Below are 26,457 nucleotides of genomic sequence, written 5' to 3'. Positions count from 1 at the left end.
CGCTCCGGCGGGCGAGGAACGGGGCTCCGGGAGCGGAGAGGCCGGGGGCCGCCTGGGGTCCCGAAGCGTCAGGGTGGGTAGCCCAAGCGCGGTCGGGGGCGGCCCCGCGCGGCCCCGCCCCTCCAGGCCGGTGCCCGCCCCCCTGCGCGCCCCGCCCCCTTCTTCCCCGCAGCCCCCACCCCCAGTCCCGGCTCCTCAACACAAACTTTCCGTCCCGCTCGCTCCCTCCTCCGCGCCCGGCGCCTCCCGCTCCAGCCCGGCTCATTCCGCACATTCCGGTCAGCCCCCTCCCCACGACCCCCCTTCCCCAGCCCCCCTCTTCGCTCCCTCGGGCCCGGCGGAGCCGCCCGGCCGGAGCGCCCCCGCGAGATCGGACCAGGTAAGCCGGGCGGACGCCGGGAGGAGGCCCTGCTGGGAGAGGTGGTTTGGTTGGTTGGTTCTGGGTTGGGGGGGCACTCGAGGGGGGCTGGTTCCCAGAGCTATTGTCCAGCCTGAGCCGGAGCCCCGGATCTGGGTGCCGGGAAGTTTAGAGGAGAGGGGGGAAAGCCCTCCGGGAAGCCCCGCCCACCTCTCCCACCCCACCCCCATCCTCCCCCACCCCCCCGCGACCCGGACGAGTTGTTCGGGGGAGGTCGGGGAGCCGGGAGCTTGGCCCCGGTGCCAGCGCCTGGCCCAACGTCCGCCTTTGGGGTGTCGAGGTCGGGGTCTGGGGGCCCGCACGGTCTGGGGGGCCTGCCACCGGAGAGCTCCCAGTCCCGGGCCCCGCCGCCCTTTGGACTCCCAGCTCGCGCTCTCTCGGAGCCCGCTGGGCCCCAGCTCCACGCAGGCCTCGGGCCCGGCCTCCCGGCGCCTAGGCCGGCTCCTGCGCGCGGTGCCCGCAGCCGCGCCGGGTCGTGGAGGGTGTCTGGCAGCAAAGCTGCGCGCCCTGGGCGTGTGCCCCCTGAGGGGCAGGGGCTTAAGTTCCCTCCAGTTCTGCCGCCTGCGTCGGGGTGGAGTTTTCGGAGTTCCAGCCCTGAGCTCTGTGAGCCTGGCTCTAAAGGGGGCTGGATTTGGGGCCTTCTCTTCGCCACGCTTCCTCAGAGCCCTAGTTTAGACTTCAGAGGGTTTGAAGACCGCTTGTCTCCTCTAACCCTAACCCCCCAACACTACCCCCACCATTGTCTGTCGTACCCTTTACTCCTGCCTGGGGAAGGAAGGCCGGGAGTGCCTGTCTGCGTCTGGTTTCCAGCTTAGCCAGGCCGCACGGCAGTGTCATGGAGACCCCACTGTGTCACCTTTCCAGGAGAGGGGCCCTGATCCAGGGCTGAGAGATTCTTTCTGAACAAGGGGGAATGAGGCGCTGGGGTAGGGCTTCTCAGGGGGCACCTCCTTCTGTGTCTTTACTCGCTCCAGGTAGAGGCAGAACCAGGTCAGGCCTGGACTTGTAGCCCAGGAGAGCAGGGGGTGGGGATGGGGGCTGGACACAGTTCAGAGGGGCTGGTGCGAGCCCACGGCGCCTCTGTATATCCGGCCTCCTGCAGCTGATTCTGTGTCCAAATGTTCCACCCCAGTGCTGGGGGCCAGGGCGCCTCCTTGGCCAGAATGCTGGGGGCAGCCTGGGGCAAGGAGGGAAATCTAAAGTTGCCAGAAGTTAGAGATTTGGGGGAATTAGGTATTCCTCCCTTCCAGATTCTTGTAGCTCCTTTTCCAAGACCTCCCCCCAGCGGTGCCACCACAGGACGTGGTTCTGTGGTCTTTCTGGATCCCTAGGAGATAAACAGATGTATTTTCTAGGACTAGGCTATATGGTGACAGTGACTTCAGGGGCGCTGGATGCCCCCTCCTCAGAGAGAGGCTGGGATCCAATGGGAGTCTCAACCTTGTGGGCCTTCCCCCACCACCATCCCCCCAGGGAGGGAACAATAATTAATGCTAATTAGCGCATTTGGGCAAGGGAATGGCTGAGTAGGATGGTCGGTGATTGGCAGGACAGAGCTGTGTGTGTGTGTGTGTGTGTGTCCTGGGCCCTGCTCCCACCCTCACCCTCAGGTTTGCAGACCTTGGTACATTCTGACAGTTGGGTAAATATTAAAACAAAAAGGAGACCTCTCAAACAGAGGAGGTCAAGAAATTAAGAGATGTGGCCCCAGCTGGGCCTTTAACCAGTTGTGTCATCCTGGTGGGCCTCAGTTTCCCTGTCTGGAATCCATGACTTCTCAGGTCCCTCTTCTCTGAGCTTCTCTCGGAGTCTCTGTCTCCTAATCAGTCGGCCTTCCCTCTCTTCCCATCATGGAACCTGAACCTGGTGGGGCCTGGAGAGGTGAGTAGGTGACCCAGTGGTCTAAGAAGAAGGCGAGGGCTAACCAGGGGGTGACTGAGGGCAGCTAAGCCAGGTGAGAGTGGCTGCAAAGGTTACAGGCAGCAGGTATCAGGGGACAGGGAGGCCAGTGGAGTCCGGGGAACTGCCCTGGGAGGTGGCAGTGGGGTCTGGCAAGGCTGGGCAGGGTAAATGGTGTTCAGAGGCCGCCTGGATGGCCGACCCCTCTCCCGGATGCCTCTAGGGGCTCAGGGTGGAAGTTGGAAGGGAGTGAAAGCTCCCAGTCCTGTCCACCTCCTCGCTCAGGAAGGGAGAGGAGCCTAGGGGCCGGCTGACAGGGAGGACAGTGGGGGAGGGAGCTGGTGGTGCCAGGCCCCAGGGAGCCAGGGAGCCAAGAGGACTCCCAATGCTGCAGCTTCCTGTGGAGGTGGCCAGGAGGTCGCAGTCTCTGCTTCCCACGTGGGCGCTGCAGGAGCTGTGGGGTCCGAGGGGTGGCCTTGAGGGTCCAGGTCTCCATGGCCCTCTGGGGCCACCCTGGGGCCATGGCAGGAGCTTCTCTGCTCAGAGCTGGGGTGGAGGCCAGCAGGTCACACTCGGCCCTGTCCCCGTGGCCTCGCCCTGCCCTCCCCTCCCCCCTGGTGTGCCAGCCTAGGGTGGTCTGCAGGAGAGGCCCTGCCCCTCCAGGGAGGACTGTGGAGGGGAGAGGGCTCTGCCTGTCCGCTCAGGGTCCCACAGGGGACTGGGGGCAGGAGCCAGAGAATTCTGTTGCTCTGCGAATCCCCAAAGCCTCGGCCCCTGAGGTTTCCTAGAGTGCTGATTGCTTCCTGTACTCCCTGCCAGGCCCGACAGGACAGGAAGTGATAGAGGGAAACGAGAGTGCCACTGTGTGTGCCGCTGGATGTGTGTGAGAGAGAGAGAAGCCGAGTGGGACACTCTGTGTGGGTGACGCTTGGGGGGTGGATGCAGGTGGGGGGAACTGGGTAAAACCAGTTTGTGTGTGTGACTGCATGTGAGAGCAACTGTATGCAACATTGTAACTTTGTAACATTCACGTGTGAGAGAAGCTATGATATTCTCAATGTGTGACTGACACTGCAGGTACATGAGGGAACCTATGAATGATGTTCTTAGTGTGTGACTGACACTGCGTGTGTGTGTGTGTGTGTGTGTGTATGTGTGTGTGTGTGAGGCTGTATGGGGGACCTATGTGTGTGAGGGGCCATCACATGGGGTACGTTTATGAAAGACACCGTCTGCTTGACCAGCGGTGTGAGCTCACACTCGTGTCTGGATGGGATTCCGATGCTCCAGGTGTGTGAGGGACATTGAGATTGTGTGATGCCGTGTGTGTCAGAAGCAGAATGAGTGACACTCTGTGTGACGTATGTTGCTGTGGCATGCCTATGTATGGCGCAGTGTGAACAGCAAATGAGATGACCTTGGGTTTGTAGAAACTCTGATGGTCTGTGTGTGACTACGTATGACACCACGTATGAGAAAAGTTGTCACAATATGGTGTACATGTGTGTGTAAGGGGGAAACCGTTGTGACACGGCGGACTACATCCAGTGCAGCAGGTGTGTGCTGAGAAGCTGTGGCAACAGCTGAGTGTGAAATCAGGCGTGTGGGTGAGACTGAGCACGAGAAAGAAACTCCGCACATGGAGGGACGGTGCTATTTGTGGGGTGTGACTGAGACCGACTCTGTGGGTGGTCACATCTGAGATGGTTTGCGACTGTGGGGCAGTGGAGGTGACATCCTTCAGGACTGTGGCATATATGGTGTGGTTTGCCATGTATGATGAATTTGGGGGACTGTGACCCCAATGCATGTGGTGTCTACGTGGAGGACCACAGAAAGAAAACTGTTGAAAACAAAGAAAGAATGGGACTTCCCTGGTGGTCCAGCAGTTAAGACTCCGCACTTCCAGTGCAGGGGGCACGGGTTCGATCCCTGGTCGGGGAACTAAGATCCCACGTGCCGTCAGCATGGCCAAAAAAAATACAAGGAAAAAAAAAAAACAAAGAAAGAATGTCCTTAATGCCGCTGAAGTGTGCACTTAAAAACGATTAAAATGGTACATTTTTGATTACGTATATTTTATCACAATAAAAAAAGTTAAGAAAAAGAAATAAGGGAGATGCAGGTAACAGTGAATGTGCAGGACAGTGGCTGTGAAAAGGAGTGTGTGCGTTTGATAGAGAGGAGGCGCCCACGGAAAGCCTGTGTGTTTATAGACGACATTGACATTGTGACCTTCCTGAAGGGGCAACTGACTGAGGGACCAGTGGCAGCTCAGTGGGTGATCCAGAGTCCAAGGGGCCCTCTGACATGTTCACTGAGAACTGTGAAACCCAGTTTCACCCCTTGGCTGCATCCCCGCCCCCTCCAGCTTGGATCCCTGGCCTTCCTGGAGTGGGATGAGATGAGGAGACAGGACAGTCTCAGAGTGGGGGTGAAGGGAGGTGTGGGAAGTGGGCCCCTTCTCCCTGCAGGAGGTTTGAGGGCTCTGAGTCTCTTCCCTCCCTCCCTCCCTCCCTCCTACACTGCTGGAAGCAGGGGTGACAGTGAGGATGAGCCTTGGAGAGGGAAGCCTGGGGGGCTACCCTGCCCCATCTGCTCCCCGAGGAGCCCGCGCCCTAGGAGAGGGGGTGGGTGGGTGCAGAGACTGGATTCCCAAATTGGAAGCACATTAATAAGCTGGGGAGGGGTGGGGAGCCCCCCTTCACCTCCCTCCTAGTGGGCTCTGCAAATTGCTTCCTCCTGTAAAAATCTCTACCCTGCTCCAGGGAGGAGGGTACTCCATCTCCAGCCTGGCAGGGTGCGGTCACTTGGCAGGGTCCCTCAGGGGTCCTTGGCCTGCAGGTGGGGGAGGCAGACACCATCCCCATCCCGCCTGCCCTGCTCTCCCATCCCAACCAGAGCACGGCCAGTTCTAGGGTGGGAGCCTCTGGCAGCTGGAGAACAGCTGGCCCGCTGTGGGGGTGGGTGGGGAGGAAGGAGGGAAAAGCAGAGGGGGCGGGGAGGCTCCCTTAGCCCTCATCTACGCCTGCCCCATCCTCGCCCCCCCTGGCTGGTCAGCCCAGCCCAGGTTTGGGGGCAGGGCATTCAGGATGAAACTGCTGATTTCACTAATCTTCCCACACTTCGAGTGATGTTCTCACTCAAAGTGAGAGCACTTTGAGGGCTGAAGTCCTGCAAGAGTGGACAGCTGCTGCCCGCTAGACCCAGCACAGTCACCGGGCTCAGTCCGACCTCTCCGCGGGGCTGGTGCCGGGGGAGGGGTGCGGGGTGCAGACACCTGCCTGGACTTGCCTTTTCTGCATCCCCCACCAGGCAGAAGCTCTGGGGGAGCCCAGGTTTCAAGCCCGTCCCTCCCCCTGCTTGAAAGGCGGTAGAGGGCTGGGTGGTCTGGAGGCTGCGGGGCCCTGGGGGTGAGGGCCTAGGGCCTCTGCAGCAGCCCCTGCGCTGGCCTCCACCCCTGGAGCTGTCCAGCCAGTTATTCCAGCAGGTCTGGCCCCAGGGTGGGGAGTGGGTAGCAAGGTGCCCCTTATCTCCCTCAGGGCCCTGAAGCCTGCTCACCCAGCCTCCTATCTCCTACCCGGCCACCACCCAGAGGCACCTTCTGACCTCAGAAGGCCCTGGGAGAGGGGAAGCGGGTGTGTGCTGGTCAGATTGAGGGTAAAGTTAGAGCGAGAGCACAGGAGGTCCTTGGGCTGTGCAATACCAGGGAGATGGGAGGTCCTCCGAGAGGAGGGCTGGAGAGCAGATGGGCCGGGAGTGGGGATGTCCTGGATGCGGCCCTGTTGTGGTTGACCCCAGCCCTCAGCCCCCAGCAGTGGCTCCCCTGGTCACTCCTTCCCCCTAGGTCTGCCCCAGCCTCTGGGTCTTTCTGTCCGTGGCTCCCGCTCTCTCTCTCTCTCTCTCTCTCTCTCTCTTTCTTTTTCTCTCTCACCACCATCTGGTTTTCCCCTCCCTCACTGCCTGACTGTATCTGAGTTTAGTGATTTACCCCCTTCATTTGTGTGTCTCCATCTCCTCCATCTTGGTCTCTGTCTTTCTGTCTCTGTTGGTCATAGTCACTCTCTCCCTCACTCTCTCCCCACTCCCCCCAATGTCTGTGGATCTCACTCTCTCCAGCACTCTACCTGTTCCGTATGTCTGTCTCTCTCTGGATCTCTGTCTCTGTCTCTCCCTCTGGGTCTCACTCCAAGATCCCCTCTCTGGGTCTCTGTTTTTGTCTCTCACTCTGTGACTGTCCTGTCTCTTTTGTCTGTTTTCTTGTCTGTCTGTCTCCTGCTCTCTTCACCCACCCCCAGACTCGCCCACACCGTGTCCCCCTTCCCCTCCTGTCTATCCCAAGCTCCACCCTCTTTGCCCCTCACTTGGGTCTTTCTCCCCCTTCTCCCATCCCTACTGGTGGTGCAGCCCAGCAACGCAGAGGTTCTAGACACCTGCGCCAGCGTCAACGAGCAGATGGGGGGCTGCCACCCCTGTCAACCCCTCTCTGTAAAGGGCAGATAAGACCCGACGCTGGGCTGGGGCTGCCTTCCCCTGGGGCCTGCCCTCTGACCCCAGGCAGCCCCCTCCACCACGCCTGAGTCCCGCATTGGCCTCAGTCCAGCCCTGCAGCTGGCTGAGGAACCCATAGCCTCCTCCCTGCCCCCCGCCTGAGTCCCAGTGGTTTGGGGTCTAAGGAGAGGAGGGTGGCCCTCTCTCATCTCTGTCCTCATCCCACAGCAGTAACTCTGGGAAGGCCAGAGCAGCCAGTGCAGACTCCTTGCACTGACCTGCTGCTGAGTGATGTGGTAGGACAGAGACCCCAGTTCAGCCCCCAGCGGGGCTCAGCTGCCCGCCTGCCATTGCCCACGGGTGTGCCTCGGTCTGGGGGTACAAATATTCTTATTGGGGTGTCCGCTCGCGCACCCACGCAGCGTACTGCACACACGTGCTCCCGTGCATGACTGTGTGGGGTGGGGGTCACCTGCGGGCCCCTGTGTGGGTGCCTCTCCCCGCAGGGGCGGTCCTGGAAAGTGAGTCTTGCATGTGCCTGTGAGCCAGCGGAAGGGACGGTGGTCCTGCTTCTCTCCTTGACTTGTCCTTGTGGCCGCCCCCTGGGCTCCCCTCCCCCTCACCAGCTGCCAGCAGTCCCAGCCAGGGGCCGCCGCCCCGCCCCCCCAGTCTGTCCCAGCTCCCAAGCACTGCTGTGTTCGCCATATTTGGCCACAGTGCTCCTGCGGGGGGCGGGGCGGGGCTGACATCACCCCGAGAAGGGGGGGCCACTCCCTGGATGAGGGGAGGCGGGCACAGACTTGGGGGAGGCAAGAAAGTTGCTTTGAAAAGTCTGGGGCTGCCAGGGCCCCCCATGCGCCGGGCCCCTGCTGCTCTGAGGGAGGCCTCAGGAAAAGATCTGGGGGGAAATGGGTTGAGGACTCTGTTGGGAGGGGTCTTAGCTCATTGTAGTCCCTCTTCTGCCTCCCCTCTAACGCCCGCCTGTGGCACTGTCAGACTTGGGGCATGGGGGTGGGGCGGTGGCTTGCCTCCCAGCTAGCTCAGTATAGGCGCCGCTGTGTCCCCCGGCATCCCACCCCTCCCCCCGACTCTTATTACAAGAACTTGCCCTCAAGGGGTTGAGGAGGGGATGGGGATGAGGATACAGCTTGCCGGGGTGAGTAGAGGGGTGTGGCCCCTCTGACCCGTCAGGAGCATGGCTTCCTCTCTCCCTGGCTGCCCGCTGGTGTGGTGGTCTTGGAGGCCTCACAAGGAAGGGTTACAGTGGTCTGGGGGTCCTTGAAGTTGCTCCAGCCACCTGTGCTGAGGGGGACCCTGTGGTCTGGACCCCACTGGGCATTCTCAGGTGGTTGCCATGACAGCTGGGCCTCCTTCCCCTCTGCAGATGGTGGGGCTTCTTACCTTGGTTAAGAGACTGAAGCTAGATTGCCTGTGTTCAGAACCCAGCTTTAGCACTTACTAGCTGTGTGTCCTTGGGCAAATTGCTTAACCTCTCTGTTCTTTGGTTTCCTCATCTGTAAAGTATAAGTAATAGTAGTATCTACCTCATAGGTGATTGTGAGGATTAAATGAGTCAATGTGTGTAAAGTCCCAGACTAGTGCCTGCCATATGCAGGTGCTGTCATTCGTAGTAAAGTTAAATGTAAACTCTATATCCATCTGACATTCAGGCCCCCAGGCCCTCCCCATCCCATGCCACTAGCAACTACCTTCAAGCCTTCCAAAGCGAAGAGGTGGCCCCCACAGGGAAAATCCCCACCCATTTGGCAAGACCTGGATTCTTGTTTGAGGGGAAAGAAGTCTCTTCCCCAGCTTCTGATGGGGTCTCCCACTCTCCACCCTGCTCCCCCCTTTCCCTACAACCCTGAGCAAAGTCCTGGGGTCTAGCCATCTGGGGCTCTGGGGCTCCCAGGACCCTGATACACATTGGACATGTGGTTCTGAGGCTGAAGGGGGCCGGGGGGTGAGCCTTAGGGCTGTGTGTGTTGGGGGACTGTCTGGGTGTGATCTACTTTAATAACCCAGCCTGGCCTGTGCAGGGAACTCAGAGTTTACAGAGCCCTGACCCATCCACCATGTGGGCCAGGGCAGGGGCCAGTGTGTGGGTGGTTTATGGGCTGCTGTGGGGCCGGGAGGTGCAGGAACAGGAAGTGGGATGGAGGAGTGGGTGGGGTTGAGCAAGGCTGTCAGCCAGGCACCTTCTCAGCTGCTCCCTTACCAGCCAGTGTCGCTCCCGTCTCATGATTCCTGGGGCAGTTCCTGCCCTGAGTTTAGGTTCCTTGGCAGGGTTCTCATGAGTTATCTTTTGAGGAAGGCAAAACTGTACCCTTCCTGGGTCTGGGACCCTCCTCAGGCCACAGCGGGTCCTTGGCAGGACTGCACTGATGCTGGGGGGAGAATGAGGGGTGGGGGGGGGTCCCTGGTTGGGGATCCTGATGACAAGGAGGAAGAGATGGCAGAGCGAGAGCCAAGGAGCCCCTCTGAGAGCCGCAGAAGCACTGGGCCCTGCCCCTCGTGGTCCTCCTCTCCGCCCATCATGGTGCCTTTGGCAGCTGCATGGCCTTGTGAGCCTGTTTTCCTCATCTGAATAATGGGCATCACTCCTTGCCCTCCCTGCCTTAGTTTTGAGGATTGAATGAATATGAAAGTACTTTTTCCCCACAAAAGTACTGTGTAGGTATAAGGCATTGTTATTGTTGCTATTGATCACCACCAGGCATCGTGGTTGGCACTTTGTCTGATCTCATTTCATTTTAACTCTCACAACCTCAAAGGAGACCTTTCCTTCGTTTTACAGGACTGAGGCTCAGAGAGGTGAAGTAACTCATCCAAGGTCACACAGCACTGACTAAATATAACCTCTGGTCGCCTCCACCCCACCCTGGAGTACCTGCCCCGGGGGTGGAGATTGCTGTGGTCTGGGAGGACCCTGCCCTAACCCCTCTGTGGTCTGGGAGGACCCTGCCCTAACCCCTCTGCGTCTGCCCCCCAGGCTCAGGCTGCCCAGTGGGCTCAGGCCCAGAGCCCAGAGCCCAGAGCAACCAGCACAATAGCGTCCAACAGCTGGAATGCCAGCAGCAGCCCCGGGGAGGCCCGGGAGGATGGGCCCGAGGGCCTGGACAAGGGGCTGGACAACGATGCGGAGGGTGTGTGGAGCCCGGACATCGAACAGAGCTTCCAGGAGGCCCTGGCCATCTACCCACCCTGCGGCCGTCGCAAGATCATCCTGTCGGATGAGGGCAAGATGTACGGTGCGTGTGGGGAGGCACAGGGACCCTGGACTGGACTTGGGGAGGCGGTCCAGCCCTCCTCACCCCTCCCCCTGCTCTCTGCCCCCTCACCCAACCGGTTTGGCGAAGTCCTGGAGGCCGCCAGCCCTGAGGGCGGGCGGGTCTGGGCGTGCAAGCCTGTGTGTCTGGATCCTCCTCATAAACAGGCCAGGCTTGCCCCCTCCACCAGAGCGCAGCCCACACGCGACACCACCCCCGCCCCCGCCCCCACCCCCGACTGCCCCTCCTCTCCTCGCCCCGGCCAGCCTGGAGGTTTCGGGGTGACTCAGTGGGCCCGGGAAACTGGGTCAGTCCGGTGTGTTCCAGGCTGGGCCCAGGAGAGGGTCCCTCTCCTGGGAGGACATGGGGGAGCCTGAGGGGTGAGACCTGGGGTGGGATCCCAGCAGAGAGCAGTGTTTCCCACTGGCGAGTTCCCTCCAGAGAACGGGGGTCGTGGAGAGGGGGCTGCAGAGTGGTGGGAGGCCCACACTGTGACAGGGCTTGCGTGGGGAAGGGCGCTGGAGAGACAAGGGGGGACAAGGGGACTCCCTCACTCCTCACACCCCCTCCCAAGTCTGCTGCTCTCCTGGCCCCTCTCTTTGCCACCTTGCCCACCTCCCGCCTCCAGAAGGGAGCATCCACCCTGGTCCATCCCTGAGAGGGCTCTCCCAGGGCTGCATTTTTGGGATAACTCAACCCTTTGGGGCCTGACTCCTTGCCAGCTCCCTCCAACCCGCCCCGACAGCCTATGGCTGGGTGAGGCAGGCCCTCAGCCTGCCCCCTCCCAGTGTCCAGCACCGTGGCGGGTGCAGGAGGGAGACAGCTGGGCTGCCCCGTGTCCCCTGCCCCACCGCCGTGCCACGCCCACCCCCAGCCCCAGAGCCCCACTCATGGGGCAGGCAGATGTTCCAGGGCGCCTTCCATAGGGCGGGGGCCGCCTGCCCCCACTGCTCCCTCCCAGATGGCTGGGGCAGCCCCACAGGGTATTTTTAGACAGGGCGGAGGGAGTGGGGTGGAGAGGGGCAGGCAGGAAGGGAGGAGCAGTGGGGCCAGTTCTGTCATGGAAGAGGAATTTGGAGAATGCGGTCCTTCTGGGGAGGCTATGGGGTTGGGGGGCAGGGGGCCTGAATTTGGGGGTAAGAAGTATACACGCTGAGGATGCTGACACATGCTTCACCGTGCGTCCCAAGCACCCCCCTTTACAGGGCCATGGCCCCTGGATGCCGGCCACCCTCTGGGCCCCCAGAGGGTCCCTGGTGCTGAGCAGAGCCCCCACCCCAAGTCTGACGGGCTGCACTGGGAGGGACAGACACTAGTAACCAGTGACATGGGGGTGACAGGTTCAAGGACACGGTGACGTGCTCAGTGACACATCTTGACCCAGGCTGTCAGTGTAGGAGATGTGTTGGAGACCATCTGGTCCTTCCTGCCCATTTCACCAGAGAAGGGCAGGGACTTGTCCAGGGCCTCCCGGTGGCAAGGACAGCTAGGACAGGAACCCAGGCCAGAGTTCTTACAGACGCACAGAGGGACGCGTGCCCAGACATCTCTCTCTCTCTCTCTCTCTCTCTCTCTCTCTCTCTCTCTCTCTCTCTCTGTCTCACACAAACACACACACACACACGCACACACACACACACACACACGCGAGCCCTTACCCTCGGAGGTTTGGAGCTGGTGACAGCATGGAGAGGAAGGAAGCACTGCCGGGGGCTGGGATGAGGGGCCCAGCTGTCCTGCAGCCCTTCGGCCACACCTGCCCCTGTCTGTCTCGAAGGGAAACCTGTCAGGCCGCCTGACATTGTTCCACCTCCTGCTCTGCTGCCCCTCCCCCAACAGCAGCCCCCCAGGTCCTGGAGGCGGTGGGGGGAGCTCTGGGTCTTCCCCACCATCCTTCACCCACCCCGCTTGTGCCCCTTAGGTGGGGTGGAGCGAAGAGAGTGGGGAGAGAAAACAAGAGCAGCGTGTGTGGGAGGGGCCTGGTGTATTTCCAGCTGGTGGGGGGGTCTCCAGCCACCAGGGGTCCCCTTTGACCACTCCCCATTTTTTCCTGTCACCCCAATCTAGGCCGAAATGAGTTGATTGCACGGTATATTAAATTGAGGACGGGAAAGACTCGGACAAGAAAACAGGTAAAAGATGATTTACGCTGCGGCCCCTCTGCCCACACACACTCTCTCCCCTGCCTCTGTCAGCCCCTTCCAGGCCGAGCTGTCCCATTGCCCTGCCCACCTCCTCAGAGCCACCCCCTCGCCCAGCGCACTTCCCTAGTTCCCTGACCGGGGATCGAACCCATGCCACCTGCATTGGGAGTGAGGAGTCTTAACCACTGCACCGCCAGGGAAGTCCCCACTGTCCTTTCTGACCCCCCTCCCAGACCTTTCATCCAGCGACCACAGATACGCCCCAGTGGGCAACTGTGGCAGCTGCATGTCACTGCCCTGAGTGGCTCACTGACCAGTCAGGGAGACAGACAGTTGGACAGGTGAGGGCAGAGCAAGGCAGCATGGCTGAGGTCAGAGCATGTACTGTCAGACAAGCATTGAACCCGGACCAGGGAGGGGAAGGGAGGAGGGAGGGCTAGGAAGGCTTCCTGGAGGAGATGACACTCAAGATGTATTTTTAAGAAGGAAGAGGATTTAGCCAGGCAGGAAAAAGGGAGAGGATTCTTCCAGGCTGAGGAAGTTGACTATACAAATAGTAATTGTAAGCCCATTCAGAGCTGACTTTGTATTAATTTATTTAGTCCTCATAGCAACCTTATGAAGTAGGTACAGTAATTATCTCCATTTTACAGGTGAGAAAACCGAGGCACAGGGAAGTTAAGTAACTTCCTAAGGTCACTCCGCGGGTAGGTGGTGGATCCAGGATTCAACCCACTGGGCAGGAAAGAGGCTTCCGTTAGCAGTGTGGTGTGTGGAGGGAGGGGTGGGAGGAGCTGAGGGCTGTGAGAGATTGAGCTGGAGGCCGGAGGGACAGGTTTCCCTGGGGGCAGCTGGGGGCCATGGAAGGGAATAGATCAGGGAGTGGCGCGTGGCATCTGTCAAGGCATCTTGTCTCCGGAACACCCAAGGCAGTGGATAGAGAGGACCAGGCCAAGGCAGGGACTTAGGTCAGCAGCGGTGGCCTGGGCAGCGGCAATGGTGAGGGTAGTGGTGGTAGGGACGGAAGAAACTGGTGATTTGGGAGACGACTGGGTGGCGGGAGAGAGGCAGGCTCTAGGCAGGGACCTGGAGAACCGAGGCCAGCTCTGGCCCTCAGCCCCCCAAACCTCCCTCTCTGGATGGGGTTTGGGCCTTGCACCCACCCCCGAGATCCTCACTGTCTCAAAGGAAGGTTCTGGGTCCACCCACCCAGTGCGGAAGTAGAAACGCTCCCTCATTGTTCAGGCCTTTATTAACCACTCTCCCTGGGCCAGCTCATGTTGTACAGCATTTATTCACTTAGCAAATCATTGAGCTACTACTATGTTCTCGGCACTAGGGATCCGGCGAGGAACTGGACAGACAAGGGCCCAGTTCCCTGGAGCCTGGGGCCACAGGAGGAATACTGGCTGATCAGCCCCTGGGTTCAAATACCTTGCTCCTATACCTGCGGGGAGGGGATGCCTCATCTCCAGCCTCTGTTCCTCAACCATTCAATAGCCGATATGTAGAACAGAGTGTATTTGTATAAGAATGTGCCGCTGCTGTTGCTATTATTATTACTGTAGTTGTAAACAGAAAGCCATCCCAGGCACTGGAGGAGGACACTGTCCCAGCGTGTCCTGCTTCACCCAAAAGACATGTTCGTAGGAATCTGTTTGTCAGAGCTGAAAGGGGCCCAGGGATCTCTAAGCGAGGCCCAGGGAGGGTAGCAGAGCCTCTTAATTCTGGGTCCAGCATCATACCTGCTCCTGGCCAGGTATCCCGAGAAGGCTTGGCTGTACGTTAACATTTTACAAACGAGCTGTCGGCAAGCTCAGGATTTTAAAAACCTCTGGCCTTTGTCATTTTGCAAGGGTGGCACTCCTCTAACTTTATTCTGTAGTAGAACTCTGATGTCTAATATCTCCTTAAAGGGGGTTCCTTCCTATGGTTGTGAGAACAAGGCATGTCTTTATGTGTCGCAAAGAGCAACCCGCTGACATGCAAGGTTTTTTGGTTGTTTTCATTTTACTCTCTGTTGAAAAAAAATGCAGTTTTCATTTTTTTTTACAGCTACGTACAGCAATTAGTAGCAAGTACAATGCCTCCCTATTGAAAACACAGCTAAATATTACATTAAGATTAAGTCCCATGTGACTTTCAGCTGTCACAGAGTTGACCATTTGGAGACAGTCTTCTGGGCTAAGGGTATATTGGTGGTGGCCAAGTGGGCTGTGGAGTCAGGCCACCTGGGTTCATCTGTGTGACCTTGGATAAGTTGCTTAACCTCTCTGTGCTTTGGTTTCATCATCTGTAAACTGGGAATAATATTAGTACCGACTTCTTAGCATTGCTGTAAAGGTCAGAGGAGTTGGTACACGTAAAGTGCTGGGAACAATAGTAGCTGTGCTCGGTAAACGTCAGTTATTGTCATGACATGAAGTGATCGGGAATCTTGCCAGACATAGGTCTGAATCCTAGGCACCATGAGATGGCATGAGAAGCACCTGCCTAGGTTCTAACCAAGTAGCAGGGGGCTGCCTAGCATCGTGTACATAGTAACTTTTAGTCCATGATTAAAAAGAAAAGAAACTGTTTCTTTATGGAGATAAAAACAACTTGCAAAGAAAGCCAACTGCAATTGCTGATAATGAAAGTGTGAAGCAGCTTAGAGGATCCACCTGTTCCCTCGCGCTTGTTTCATGGGGAAAACAGTGACACTTAGGTTCTTTGAGGCTGTGGGCCAGATCCTTGACAAAGCCAAGGTCTGTTGTGCCAGCCCAGGGCGCACACATCCAGACCGTGACTAGCTCAGGTTTGCCAGGAGAGGGAGGCTTCAGGGAGGAGGAGCTGGAGAAGAAATGCAGTTAAAAGCACATACTGTGTACACAGAGATAGTGTACACTGCCATGTATTAGTCCGAGGAGAAGGAATGTGTACTGGGGGAGGAAGCTGCATGAACAAAGCAGGAGTCAGACCAGGCCAGGTTTCATAGGCCAGCAAGCTGGTGGGTTTCTCAGGAGGACTTAGGCAGTGGTACAGGGGAGACCTTTTGTAAAGGATTTTAGGCTTGATGTATAATCTGGTGGCCAGCAGGAGCATTATGGCCGTGGCTAGCCTCTGTGATGCCAATTAGAAAAAAAAGTGTCTCCTCTGAGGATACCAGTGAGAAAAAGTCACCCCTTTTTGGAAGAATACAAAGATGCTCTTCCTCTGTTTTTTACCAGTCATCTTTTATTGGGTGTTAATTCTCAATTAGGATATGAAAGGATTCAGGGCTGCTGGGCAAAGGTCAGGAATGCAGAGTGTGCCCTTCACACTGAATGCAGAGTGTGCCCTTCACACCGGGACCTCTTCAATGGTACTTGCGTGGCCGCTTGTGTTTGAACTCCTTGTAAGAACAGCGGTAGTTGAAAAGCATGTAAGCTGCCAGCACCATAGAAAGCCCAGCGAAGCTCCCTTTCTTTACACTGACATACTTATTGTAATACTGGTAGTAACCTCTTTGAAATGCTCCAGCAATGCCTTTAGGGGTGAGATACTGCATCAGTATCCAGCTTGGCAGCTCCCCTATTTTGACATCCAGGAGCTTCTCTTCCTTCAGTGGTATGACTGATGCCATCTTGGATTCCTGGGTCTCTCTTCCTCCACTTTAGATGCAGCCGTGCACCAGGGCACATAGCTTGGCCAGCAGAGCTTGGGCTGGATTTTAGCCCTCACTGGGCCAGGTGCTCTTAGGCAGTGAACAATCTGTACAACTGTACATGGTGGTCCTGAAAGCCACGGTAGGCTCTTGATCAAGACAGGGCCAAAAGAGAGCAGAATTGGCAGGGCCAAGGTGTGTCTGCCCACAGGGGCCCCACGGTTGCCCCTCTTACATTTGGTCCCAGAGATGAGGGCTGGGATGCTCCTTGCCCGTGGCCACCCTGTGCTATGCCTCCTCACTGTCTGTGTTTTCCTCTCTGGCTGGGCGCGGGGCGGCCCCTAGGTGTCCAGCCACATACAGGTTCTAGCTCGGAAGAAGGTGCGGGAGTACCAGGTTGGCATCAAGGTACGTTGGGCGCCTGACTGGGGCCTCCAGCCCTTCCTCAGCCTCTCACTCACGGCGCCTCTACCACTTTCTCTGCACAGCTCAGGCCTCTGCCTTGGCTGGCTCTCTGGCCCCACTGTGCCTCTTTTCTGGCTGAAACTCTGTTCTTGCCTCTCCTGTTCTTTCTGTTCTTTTTCTCTTTCTCTCTCTCTCTCTCTCTCTCTCTCTCTCTACAGGTCTCTAGCCACTTGCAGGTTCTAGCCAGGCGGAAATCTCGGGAGATTCAGTCCAAGCTGAAGGTATGGGGTCCCCTGCCACTTGGCCTGGCCCTGTCCAGGCCTGATGCTGCTCTCTGACCCCAGCCTGGGACAGGGAGGAGCTCCCTGAGGAGCTATGGGGGGCAGCAGGGGGGTCTCAGAAAGACAAGCAGCAGAAGAAGCCCATTTGCCACTTCAGGCTACACAGGGCCAGAGCCCCTGGAGAGTAAGCAGGAACCCAAGGGGACAGTCAGCCCTACAGTGAGGGAGAGGAAGACCACCTGGGGGCCACTAAGGCCCACCTCTCTTCTTCTCCATTTTCCTTTTCTCCTTCCTCCTAACTGCTGCTTGCTAATTGCATGGGGACTCCAGGTGGGCAGGGAGGAGACACTGGTGGGGACTGGCGGGCATGGCCATTCCTTGTCTTGGACGCTCAATCCTGGCTGCTCTGTGGCTGAGGATCTCAGAGCCTTGGGTTCATGGCCCCGGCCCAGGTCAAGACCCCTGTAGGCTGCATCTTCTTCTCCCTGCCCACGACTGCCCAGCAGACTGGGCCTCCCGCCCCAGTCCCCACACCTATAGCACAGTACATGTGGACAGACCCAAGGGGCCCCAGCTTGGTCCACCATCTAGATCTCCAGCCCCTCCGCCCTCATCCTACCCTTTCCAGGGCACGCACTCCCTCTAGGTGGCAGTGGGCCTGGGGGAGGGTCCACAGCTACCTCTGAGCTTCCCTGCACTCCTCAGGAGCTGAGAGCCAGGTGGGCATTGAGAGGATGGTGAAATGACATGTCCCCCCACCCCATCTGGCCCTCCTCTGTGTCTCTTCTAATCCATTCTCTTTCTCTTCCACAGGCCATGAACCTGGTAAGTAGCACTGCCCCTCCCCAGGGGGTGGGGGGCAATGGAGGGGAGAGCACCTAATATAGGATTTTCAAATTATGGATTGTGAAATCAATGTAATAGGCTTGCAAACAGCATTTTTTAAAAAATGCATTATAGGGACTTCCCTGATGGTCCAGTGGTAAAGAATCTGCCTTACAATGCAGGGGACATGGGTTCGATCCATGGTCAGGGAACTAAGATCCCACATGCCACGGGGCAACTAAGCCCACGTGCCACAACTACTGAGCTCGCACGCCTCAACTAGAGAGCCCGCGTGCCACAAATTACAGAGCCCGCGTGCTCTGGAGCCCGCACATCACAACTACAGAGCGCACATGCTCTGGAGCCCATGCACCACAACTAAAGAAGAGAAAACCTGCGCGCCACAACTAGAGAGAAGCCTGTGTGCCGCAACTAAAGACCTGACGCGGCCAAAAATAAATAAATAATAAATCTTTTAAGAAATGGATTATAGTGGTTCTCAAACTTTCACATGCATGAGAATCACCTGGAGGGCTTACGAAGCCAGATTTCTCGGCCTCACCCTCAGAGTTTCAGATTCAGTAGGTCTGGGCTAGGGCCTGAGAATTTGATTTCTAACAAGCTTCCAGGTGATGCTGGTGCTGCTGGTCCGTGGACCATACTTTGAGAACCACTGATGCAATAGAAAATATGAGAGCGCGTGACACACAAAATAAGCAAACTAAGGAGAACTGTTTTGGCTTATACTGGGTTATGGGGTAAAATAATTTCTTATTGTGGATTATGATCAGAGGGGTGATGTACACAGGAGACGACCTGGGGGGAGGCCCCTGAGGCAAGCCCCTGTCTTGTCTCTGGCCTGGCCTGGGGCTCACAAGGCTCCTCCCCTCCTCAGGACCAGGTCTCCAAGGACAAAGCCCTCCAGAGCATGGCGTCCATGTCCTCTGCCCAGATTGTCTCAGCCAGCGTCCTACAGAACAAGTTCAGCCCACCCTCCCCTCTGCCCCAGGCCGTCTTCTCCACTTCCTCTCGGGTACAGGGGTCCTGGGAAGTGGGACTGGGGTGAGGGAGTGCCTTTAGGGTGGGCCGGGGTGGGGGTCCTGGATACTGAGAGGCCCTGGGCTTCTTCCCATCTCTGCAGTTCTGGAGCAGCCCCCCTCTCCTGGGACAGCAGCCTGGACCCTCTCAGGAGTGAGTATGGTGGCACTTCCTCCCCACACCCTCTTCTTTCCCCTGGCAGCCACGCTGGACTTCCCCTCCCATCTGGGTTCCAGCAACAGCTGAGCAAAGTCTTTGTTCAAAATAGAGGGTTGGAGAGTGCCAGTTACGAGAGCTAATGCATCTGTCTGTTCATTCATGTGTTTGTTCATTCATCAACCACTTGTCATCCATCTTACAATTATTTTTCACTCAGTTAATCTCTGAGTCAGTCTTTCATTCAACAAGTCAGGTAGTCAAGTATTCTCAGCTCCTTCAACCCTTAGATGACTTTCTTCCTAAGGCACGCCCTCAGTTTAATGAACAGCTCTGCAGGGTGGGTTTGAAATGCTGCATTAAATGTGCACATCAGTTGTGAGATGCAGCCAGACTTCATAAAGTTAAAACGTGAAGAAAACAAAAAGCTTGTGAGTTAGCTGGTCAGCATGCATTTCTGGGCCTCCACAGGAAGGCCTGGTGGCTTCCTATGTGGGGTCCCAGATGAGACCCAAGTGACTGGGCCAGGCGGAAGGTGGGGAAGGGGGTGACCCTCTAACCAGCCCATGCTCCTGTCTGCAGCATCAAGCCCTTTGCACAGCCAGCCTACCCCGTCCAGCCACCCCTGCCACCGACGCTCAGCAGTAAGTTCCCTGCACAAGGTAGCCACCACCTCTCCCTCCCTCAGCAGCTGCACCTCCGCTCAGAAGAGCTGGGGCCAGAGTCGTGTGTGTGCACATGTGCGTGTGTGCGTGTGTGTGTGAGTGTGTGTGTGCGCGCGTGGGCTGGGAGGGAGGAGTGGCTGGCATCTGTAGGGGATTGGGACAGGCCAGGAATAGCCCCCTTACCTTTCACAATGTTGCTTCCAGAACTCTGCTACAAGTACACACCACTAAAGGTGTTAAATTGATATGTGTATGTATATATAATTCCTTCAAGGGAAATACACCAAAATCTTCAGAGTTTTACTTTCGCTAGGCGTTAAGATTCTGGGTAATTTTTATTTTTACGTTTTTCACTTGTCTATATTTTCTGTTTGGACACACATTAATAGTGACATGAGGGAAAATCCACTGATGTACACTGTTAGGGCCACCATACACGGTGCTGCAGGCTGTGCACTGCACAAGGACACCTGGCAGGGGAGTCAAAATCCAGGCCGTGTTCCCGTCCAAAAGGGGCACCATTCTCCAGCTTGCACACAGGCTCTGTGCGGGGGTGGGGGGCGGCTCTGTGTGTAGCCGCACACCCGCCCGTGCAGACGAGGGTCCGTCTCCTCCTCCCAGGTTATGAGCCCCTGGCCCCACTCCCCTCAGCTGCTGCCTCTGTGCCCGTGTGGCAGGACCGCACCATCGCCTCCTCCCGGCTGCGGCTCCTGGAATATTCCGCCTTCATGGAGGTGCAGCGCGACCCTGACACGGTAACGTAGGGGGTGGGGCAGGGTCTGTGCGGTCCAGGGTCACGGGGTTGGGAGGCCATAGGCCAGGTCTGTTCCCTTGCAGCCCCCTGCTCCCCCTGGGCCTGCACACTCTCGAGCTCTCCTGACCCTGTACTGGGCCCTCCCCACAGTACAGCAAACACCTGTTTGTGCACATCGGCCAGACGAACCCCGCCTTCTCAGACCCGCCCCTGGAGGCGGTGGATGTGCGTCAGATCTACGACAAGTTTCCCGAGAAGAAGGGTGGCCTGAAGGAGCTCTATGAGAAGGGGCCCCCTAACGCCTTCTTCCTCGTCAAGTTCTGGGTGAGCTGCCCTGGTCCCTCTCTGCTCCCAAGGGTCCCCTCAGATGTGCGGTGCACCCAGGCCTACCCTACCGACCGCCACTCCCCGGGCCTGTGGGCACTGTGCGGGCTGTGCCCCCAGCCCCAGGGCGGGACGCCTCCCTGGGCCTCGCGCAGCACCTTAGGCCGCCCCGCCCCCTCCTCCAGGCCGACCTCAACAGCACCATCCAGGAGGGCCCTGGCGCCTTCTATGGGGTCAGCTCCCAGTACAGCTCGGCCGACAGCATGACTATCAGCGTCTCCACCAAGGTGTGCTCCTTTGGCAAGCAGGTGGTGGAGAAGGTGGAGGTGAGTGGGGGCCCGGGGGGCGGGGCGGGGGCGGGGGGCGGGCCAGCCGAGCGACGCCTGACCCCAGCTTCCGCAGACCGAGTACGCCAGGCTGGAGAATGGGCGCTTCGTGTACCGCATCCACCGCTCGCCCATGTGCGAGTACATGATCAACTTCATCCACAAGCTCAAGCACCTGCCCGAAAAGTATATGATGAACAGCGTCCTGGAGAACTTCACCATCCTGCAGGTGTGGAGGTGGCGGGGGGGAGAGGGCGGCATGGGGGTCATGGGAGCACCCCAGGCACAGGGGCCTCGAAGCAGGGGTGGCCAGACCCATTCCTCAGAGGAGGAGACCGAGCCCCAGAAAGGAGAAGGCTCTGCTCAGCCCGCACGCCCCATGGCCCTGTGCCGCCTGACCTCCCGCATCTTCCTACCCGGCCCCCAGGTGGTCACGAGCCGGGACTCCCAGGAGACCTTGCTCGTCATTGCTTTCGTCTTTGAAGTCTCCACCAGCGAGCACGGGGCCCAGCACCACGTCTACAAACTTGTCAAAGACTAGGGTGCCCTCCGCCCCCACCACCACAATCCAGGACGAGCATCTTCTCCACACACCTGCCTGGCACCCCTAGGGGTCCAGGACTGAGGACTCATCCACCCGCCAGGCCTCAGGCCCAGGACCCAGGAGGCCTCCCCATCTACCCTGCACACACACTCCCTGCCACTGTTCTGCGCTTTAACTGAGGGAGAAGAGAGGAGGGCTCAGCGGCGGTGATGCGGACCACCGTACCCAGCTCTGCACAGCCTCGAAAGACTGGGAGGACACCTTCGAGCTCAGGCACGCGTGGCCGCTGGCCCCTCGGGACTGTGACGGGCGGGTGAGGGCAGAATGGAGACCAAGGGAACCGGAGCGCGGAGGCCCCAGAAGGGGAGTGTCGAGTTGGGGTCAAGTTGAGAAGAAGAGAGAGGAGCCCACACTTTCTGTGCTCCTGCTGTGTGCCAGGCCTCGTGCAGGCCCCCAAGTGCCTTGTGCCATCCTCAGACCCTGCAGGGCAAGCGTGGGACTCGGTATCTCAGTGGAGGGACCTGTGGGAGGGGTGGGTGGAGTTGGAGTCCTCGCCTGGCGCTGCCTGTCTCCTAGAGCCCAGGTTTATGCTACCTCCCTGGAGTGGGGGCAGGTCTGCACTGAGAGGCCAGCTGGCTGGATTGGGGGCCCGAACAGACCACCTCCTTCCAGAGCACGGGGGGCTCCTGTGCGGCCCTCAGAGCTGCCTGACCCGGGTCCGGTCCCGAGCCACCCAGCAGCCTCCCGATGGGCGAAGGCTTCCAGGGGCAGGCCCGGGCCTGAAGCAGGCTGGTGGGTCAGGTGGGAGGATGGAGTCCCAGCCCCTGGGCAGGCCACTGGCCCAGGGACAAGGGGTAGCGGAAGAGTTTGGCATTTTCTCTTGCCTAAGATTTGCGTCTGGTGGTGAACCCTCGGGGGGCACCTGTCCCTTCTGTCTTCCCCACGTCAGTCTCTCTGGCCTGGAGCAGCTACCCACACCCAGTCCTGGGACTGAAGGTTAACCCTTCCCGGGCAGCCCCTTGTCAACACCCAGGCTCCTCCGCCCCCAGCCCCGTCCTCCCGCTGCCTGTGGGTATTTATGAGTTTCGTATGAAGTACTGTGCCCCTTCCTCCCCGCGCCCGGCCGCCCCTGAGCTTCCTGAAGGTCCTCACAGTTTGCATATCGCTCAGGCCACCTCCAAACCCAACCTAGGTTTTATAATGTATATTATATATTTGTTGTGTATTTTTTAAATCCAGCTGTGATGGGTTATATCATAAATGTGGCGCAAGGCTGGCGCAGGGGCCCTCAAGGCCCAGCTCCTGCTTTAAAAAAAAAAATTAAAGTTATTTGTTTGTGGGTTAGTCGTGTGACCAGTTGTGTGCCAGACCTCTGGGTTTGGACAGCTTCGGGTGGGCACTCCTCGTGGGTCAGGTCCTGGTGTGTCACCCCACCCCACCCCGTCTCTGCTGGGGGGCCCCAAGCGCTACCCACACTCAAAATAGACAGGATTTGGGAATTCCCTGGTGGTCCAGTGGTTAGGACTCCGCGCTTTCACTGCCGGGGGCCCGGGTTGGATCCCTGGTCGGGGAACTAAGATCCCGTAAGCTGAGCAGCGCAGCACGGCCAAAAAAAAAGAAAAAGAAAATAGGATTCAAGGGTCTTGTGAAAGCTTTGCCAACTCCAACCTTTCTCCCACCCCTCCTGCCGTGAGTTGAGCACTGAAGTGTGGCCAGCACTGGCCTGAGCCTTATGTTGCCTTGTCTCTTTAAGTGAAGTGACTTGCCCCAGGTGACTTCAATACTGAGATGGGCCCCCTGTTAAATCCCCACAGTCCACAGTGGCTACTACTGGTTCTCACCGCCCCATCCTCACTCCACACATGAGGAAACAGCCTCAAGGAGGTGAGTGCTCCCGAAGTGGATGGCTGCTAGTGGGGGCGGGGTGGGGCGGGGCAGGGGGCGGGGGAAGCTGGACCCCAACCTGCCCCTGTCTGCCTGGGAAAACCTCTCCCCTCTGAGCTGTCCTGTGCTCACACGGCCGGGACCACAGAGTAGAGGGTGGGGGACGGTGACCTCAGTGGACATGGGTTGTTAATCAGAAATTCAAATTTAACTGGGCATCCTGTATTTTCATTTGCTGAATCTGGCAACCCTACTCTAGAATCTTGTCTTCTAGATCAGTCTGGTCCAACCTCCAATTTTGCAGATGGGGAAACAGAAGAGGTTAAATGCTCTTCTCACTCAGCTGTCAGTGGTAACACCAGGATTTGAACCTGGTCTTCTGACTTTAAGCTCAGGCACTTGGTATACTATTAAATAATCAGGCGGCCTTTTGTCTTGGTCCACTGCATTGGAGGGACCCAAGACTGTTGCTTGCAGGATGGGGAGCGTGCCTGGAGCCCCAACCAGGTGGGAGGGGGTCCTGGAGATAGAAATGGTTTATGAAAGACCCACCATGTGCTCGGCCTAGGGCTGGATGCAAAATCCAGTCTCTACTAATAGGTGATTGTATCTGTTGGGTGCTTGAATCATCATCACGTGGGTTGCCTTCATGCTCCTGGAGTAAACAGCCTCCAGGTGATTTCTATTAGAATAATGTAGGTCTCAGGCAGAAATATCAAGAAGTGAAATATGGCTGGCCTCCTCACTTGCCACCCCCCACCCCCATATACGAATGTAACAGATACAGGGGCACAGGGGCGGGTGATAACTACATAGTTTTGAGGTCTCAAAATAGGGAAGGAACCAGGATAAGAAGGTGGGTCTCGTGAGCCCAAAGCTCAGGGCTCTCTCCTGGAAGTGGCTCTCCCTGACCAGGGTTCTGTGGAAAGCTGTAAGAAAAGGCCAAGAAAGCAGGGGCCCAAAGAAGAGGCCGGTAGTTAGTTCTCTTTCCTGCCCCTCTTGTTTCTGATGTCCCTAGGGAAGATGGAGGCGGGCCATCATTTTGCCAATTCCACGGTCAAAGCCTGAGCAGTCCTGGGGTTTCATGGGGGCTCCTTATTTCCTTCTAGTACAAATGCTGGAGAACTGGGGCTTCCCAGATATCTGAACCCTGAATTCTAACTCAGATGCACACTAAGCTTTAGTCTAAAGTCTAAAATCATCTTAGAGGCTGGGATTTAAGATAGCTCAACCCTCATTTATAATCGAATCAGTCTGCCACCACACGTGTTCTCCGTTGTTTGCTTTGCTTTCCCATTCTGCCTCCTGCTTTTTCCTTTCGTCTCTATCATGGCCACGGGCCTCTGGAGCGCAGGCACCACGGCTCTAAACAGCTTCTGGGCAGGCCAGCAGAAGGTAGTGAGTCATATTGGTTTAATAGAGTTGTTAGTTTTTAAGTCCTCCTACCCCAATACATAAGGCATAGATTTATAAAGTGGAGTGGGTTTAATTTTTAAATTCAGGTGATGCAAATCAATAACCCAGTAAGACTCAAGTTCCCAAGTATTTCTAAAACATTCCCATAGTTTCCAAAACTATTTTTAAGGATTTCAATCCTTGGCTTTTTTCAAACAGGAGGGTGTGACTGATTCTGAAGGCACCTTGTTCTCCCCACTCATCACCATTAATGAGATAGATGACCTTGGGATGGCCTCCATTCAATCTGTCCTAAACCCAACCAAGGCAGACAAGCAGGGACTTGTGTGCCAGCCCTGGTACACACGTCTATGCAACTATACCTAACTGCCATTTTACAACTGCTGTTTAACTGAGTACTAAGTGCCTGGCACTGTGCAAAGCACGTCATGCTTTTAGTAAGTACCATCATCAGCTGCACTTTCAGATGATTTTTCTGGAAGTTAAGAGGCTGGCTCAGCAGGCTCCCACAGCTCCTGAGTGGCAGAGCTGGGATTCACTCAGGCCCTGGGGGTGCCTCAGCCCACAGGCAACCACCTGGCTGGTCTTCTTGCACCCAAGAAATTGTATGCACAGTGTCATGGGAACCTCCCCTGTGAAACCCTTGCTCCACCGTGACGCTGCTCATTGATAGCACAGCTGCTGGTGCAAACAATTGTCTTTCTGGCTTCTAGAAGTGGTTTGCTTTTATCTCACAGGGCTTGTGATCATTATGGCTCTCAGGATTGGCCACCAAATGTGCACTGGGGCCCACCTTAGCAAGCATGTGAGGCCTGCTTGTTTGCCTTCACCTAATGGTTCTCACGTCTTTTATTTTCTCTTGCTGTACTCAGCTTTGTAAGACAGGATATAAAATGTACTCACTTGTCAATTACGTTTTATATTATATTCCTCTATTCATCAAATCACAAGTTTTCCTGCCTTATTTGAGGTGTTGCCTTTCTCCTTCTGATTACAAAAATCATAGAACTTCAGAAAATCCCCTAAATCACGTAACTCCCAGCTTTGAATGTGGTCAACATCAGTATGTAAACTTCCAATCACTTTAACTAGGCATAAAGTTTTTTCCTTTCAGTAAAATTGGATCCTAACTAGTTTCACAGCCAGCTTTTCCCCCTCCTTACCTATTGGGAACATTGTTCAACAAGCCTAGGTATTTCATTACTCCTAACTGTGGTTATATTACCAGAGGAGCAAGTTAGGCCTATCACCTTGAGAACCAAAATTCTCTGCTCATCACAAGATTAGCTATTTTACCTGCAGTTGTAACTTGAAGGCTAAAATGACAAATCTTTTGGTGAATACCTTGTGCTCTTCACCGTTCAAATACAGATAAAGCTTCTTTTGAGAAGGTGCAGCATTTTTATTTATGCTTTGATTAGCCTTTCAGCTCTAGTTCCTTTATTTACCAAAGTTAAATGAGGCAGATTAAAGTCAAAGGTTAGGGGGCTTCCTTGGTGGCACAGTGGTTAAGAATCCGCCTGCCAATGCAGGGGACACGGGTTCGAGCCCTGGTCTGGGAAGATCCCACATGCTGCAGAGCAACTAAGCCCGTGAGCCACAACTCCTGAGCCTGCGCTCTAGAGCCCATGCTCTGCAACAAGAGAAGCCACTGCAATGAGAAGCCCACGCACCGAAGCGAAGAGTAGCCCCCCCTCACCGCAACTAGAGAAAGCCCACGCACAGAGCAACAAACACCCAGTGCAGACAAAAATAAATAAATTAATTAAAAAATAATAATAATAATAAAAAATAAAAATTAAAAAAAAAAAGGTTAGGGACTTCCCTGGTGGTTCAGTGGCTAAGACTCTGCACTCCCAATGCAGGGGGACCGGGTTGGATCCCTGGTCAGGCAACTAGATCCCTCATACCACAACTAAGAGCTCCATGCTACAACTAAAGATCCAGCGTACAGCAACTAAGACCCGGCAGAGCCAAATAAATATTTTAAAAA

At 56.8% G+C, this 26,457-nt stretch overlaps 2 protein-coding genes across 6 annotated transcripts; one reads left to right on the top strand and one right to left on the bottom strand.

Annotated features, from left to right (window-relative positions):
- The first annotated feature begins 129 nt into the window (after nt 1-129).
- Nucleotides 130-22,508, top strand: TEAD3 (TEA domain transcription factor 3). 5 transcript variants are annotated; one of them, XM_057554271.1, is made up of 15 exons: nt 130-379; nt 9,606-9,622; nt 9,801-10,059; nt 12,145-12,209; nt 16,192-16,254; nt 16,470-16,532; nt 17,346-17,357; nt 18,253-18,390; nt 18,499-18,548; nt 19,134-19,195; nt 19,838-19,971; nt 20,121-20,294; nt 20,480-20,620; nt 20,697-20,849; nt 21,048-22,508. In XM_057554271.1, exons 3-15 carry the CDS (start codon nt 10,053-10,055, stop codon nt 21,159-21,161), a joined length of 1,176 nt encoding a protein of 391 aa, XP_057410254.1. In that variant the 5' UTR covers nt 130-379; nt 9,606-9,622; nt 9,801-10,052; the 3' UTR covers nt 21,162-22,508. The 5 variants fall into 5 exon arrangements, with proteins under 5 accessions (XP_057410254.1, XP_057410255.1, XP_057410251.1 ...); XM_057554272.1 differs by lacking the exon at nt 9,606-9,622; XM_057554268.1 differs by lacking the exons at nt 130-379; nt 9,606-9,622 and adding an exon at nt 7,929-7,964.
- LOC130709012 (ATP synthase subunit f, mitochondrial-like) lies at nt 15,559-15,825 on the bottom strand. The gene has a single exon (XM_057554282.1). It carries the CDS (start codon nt 15,823-15,825, stop codon nt 15,559-15,561), a length of 267 nt encoding a protein of 88 aa, XP_057410265.1.
- Nucleotides 22,509-26,457: the final 3,949 nt, after the last annotated feature.

This window comes from Balaenoptera acutorostrata, chromosome 10, assembly GCF_949987535.1.
Source record: "Balaenoptera acutorostrata chromosome 10, mBalAcu1.1, whole genome shotgun sequence".
NCBI lineage: Eukaryota > Metazoa > Chordata > Mammalia > Artiodactyla > Balaenopteridae > Balaenoptera > Balaenoptera acutorostrata.
The sequence above is the reverse complement of the archived record's forward strand: the minus strand, read 5'-3'. Positions and strand labels throughout refer to the sequence as shown.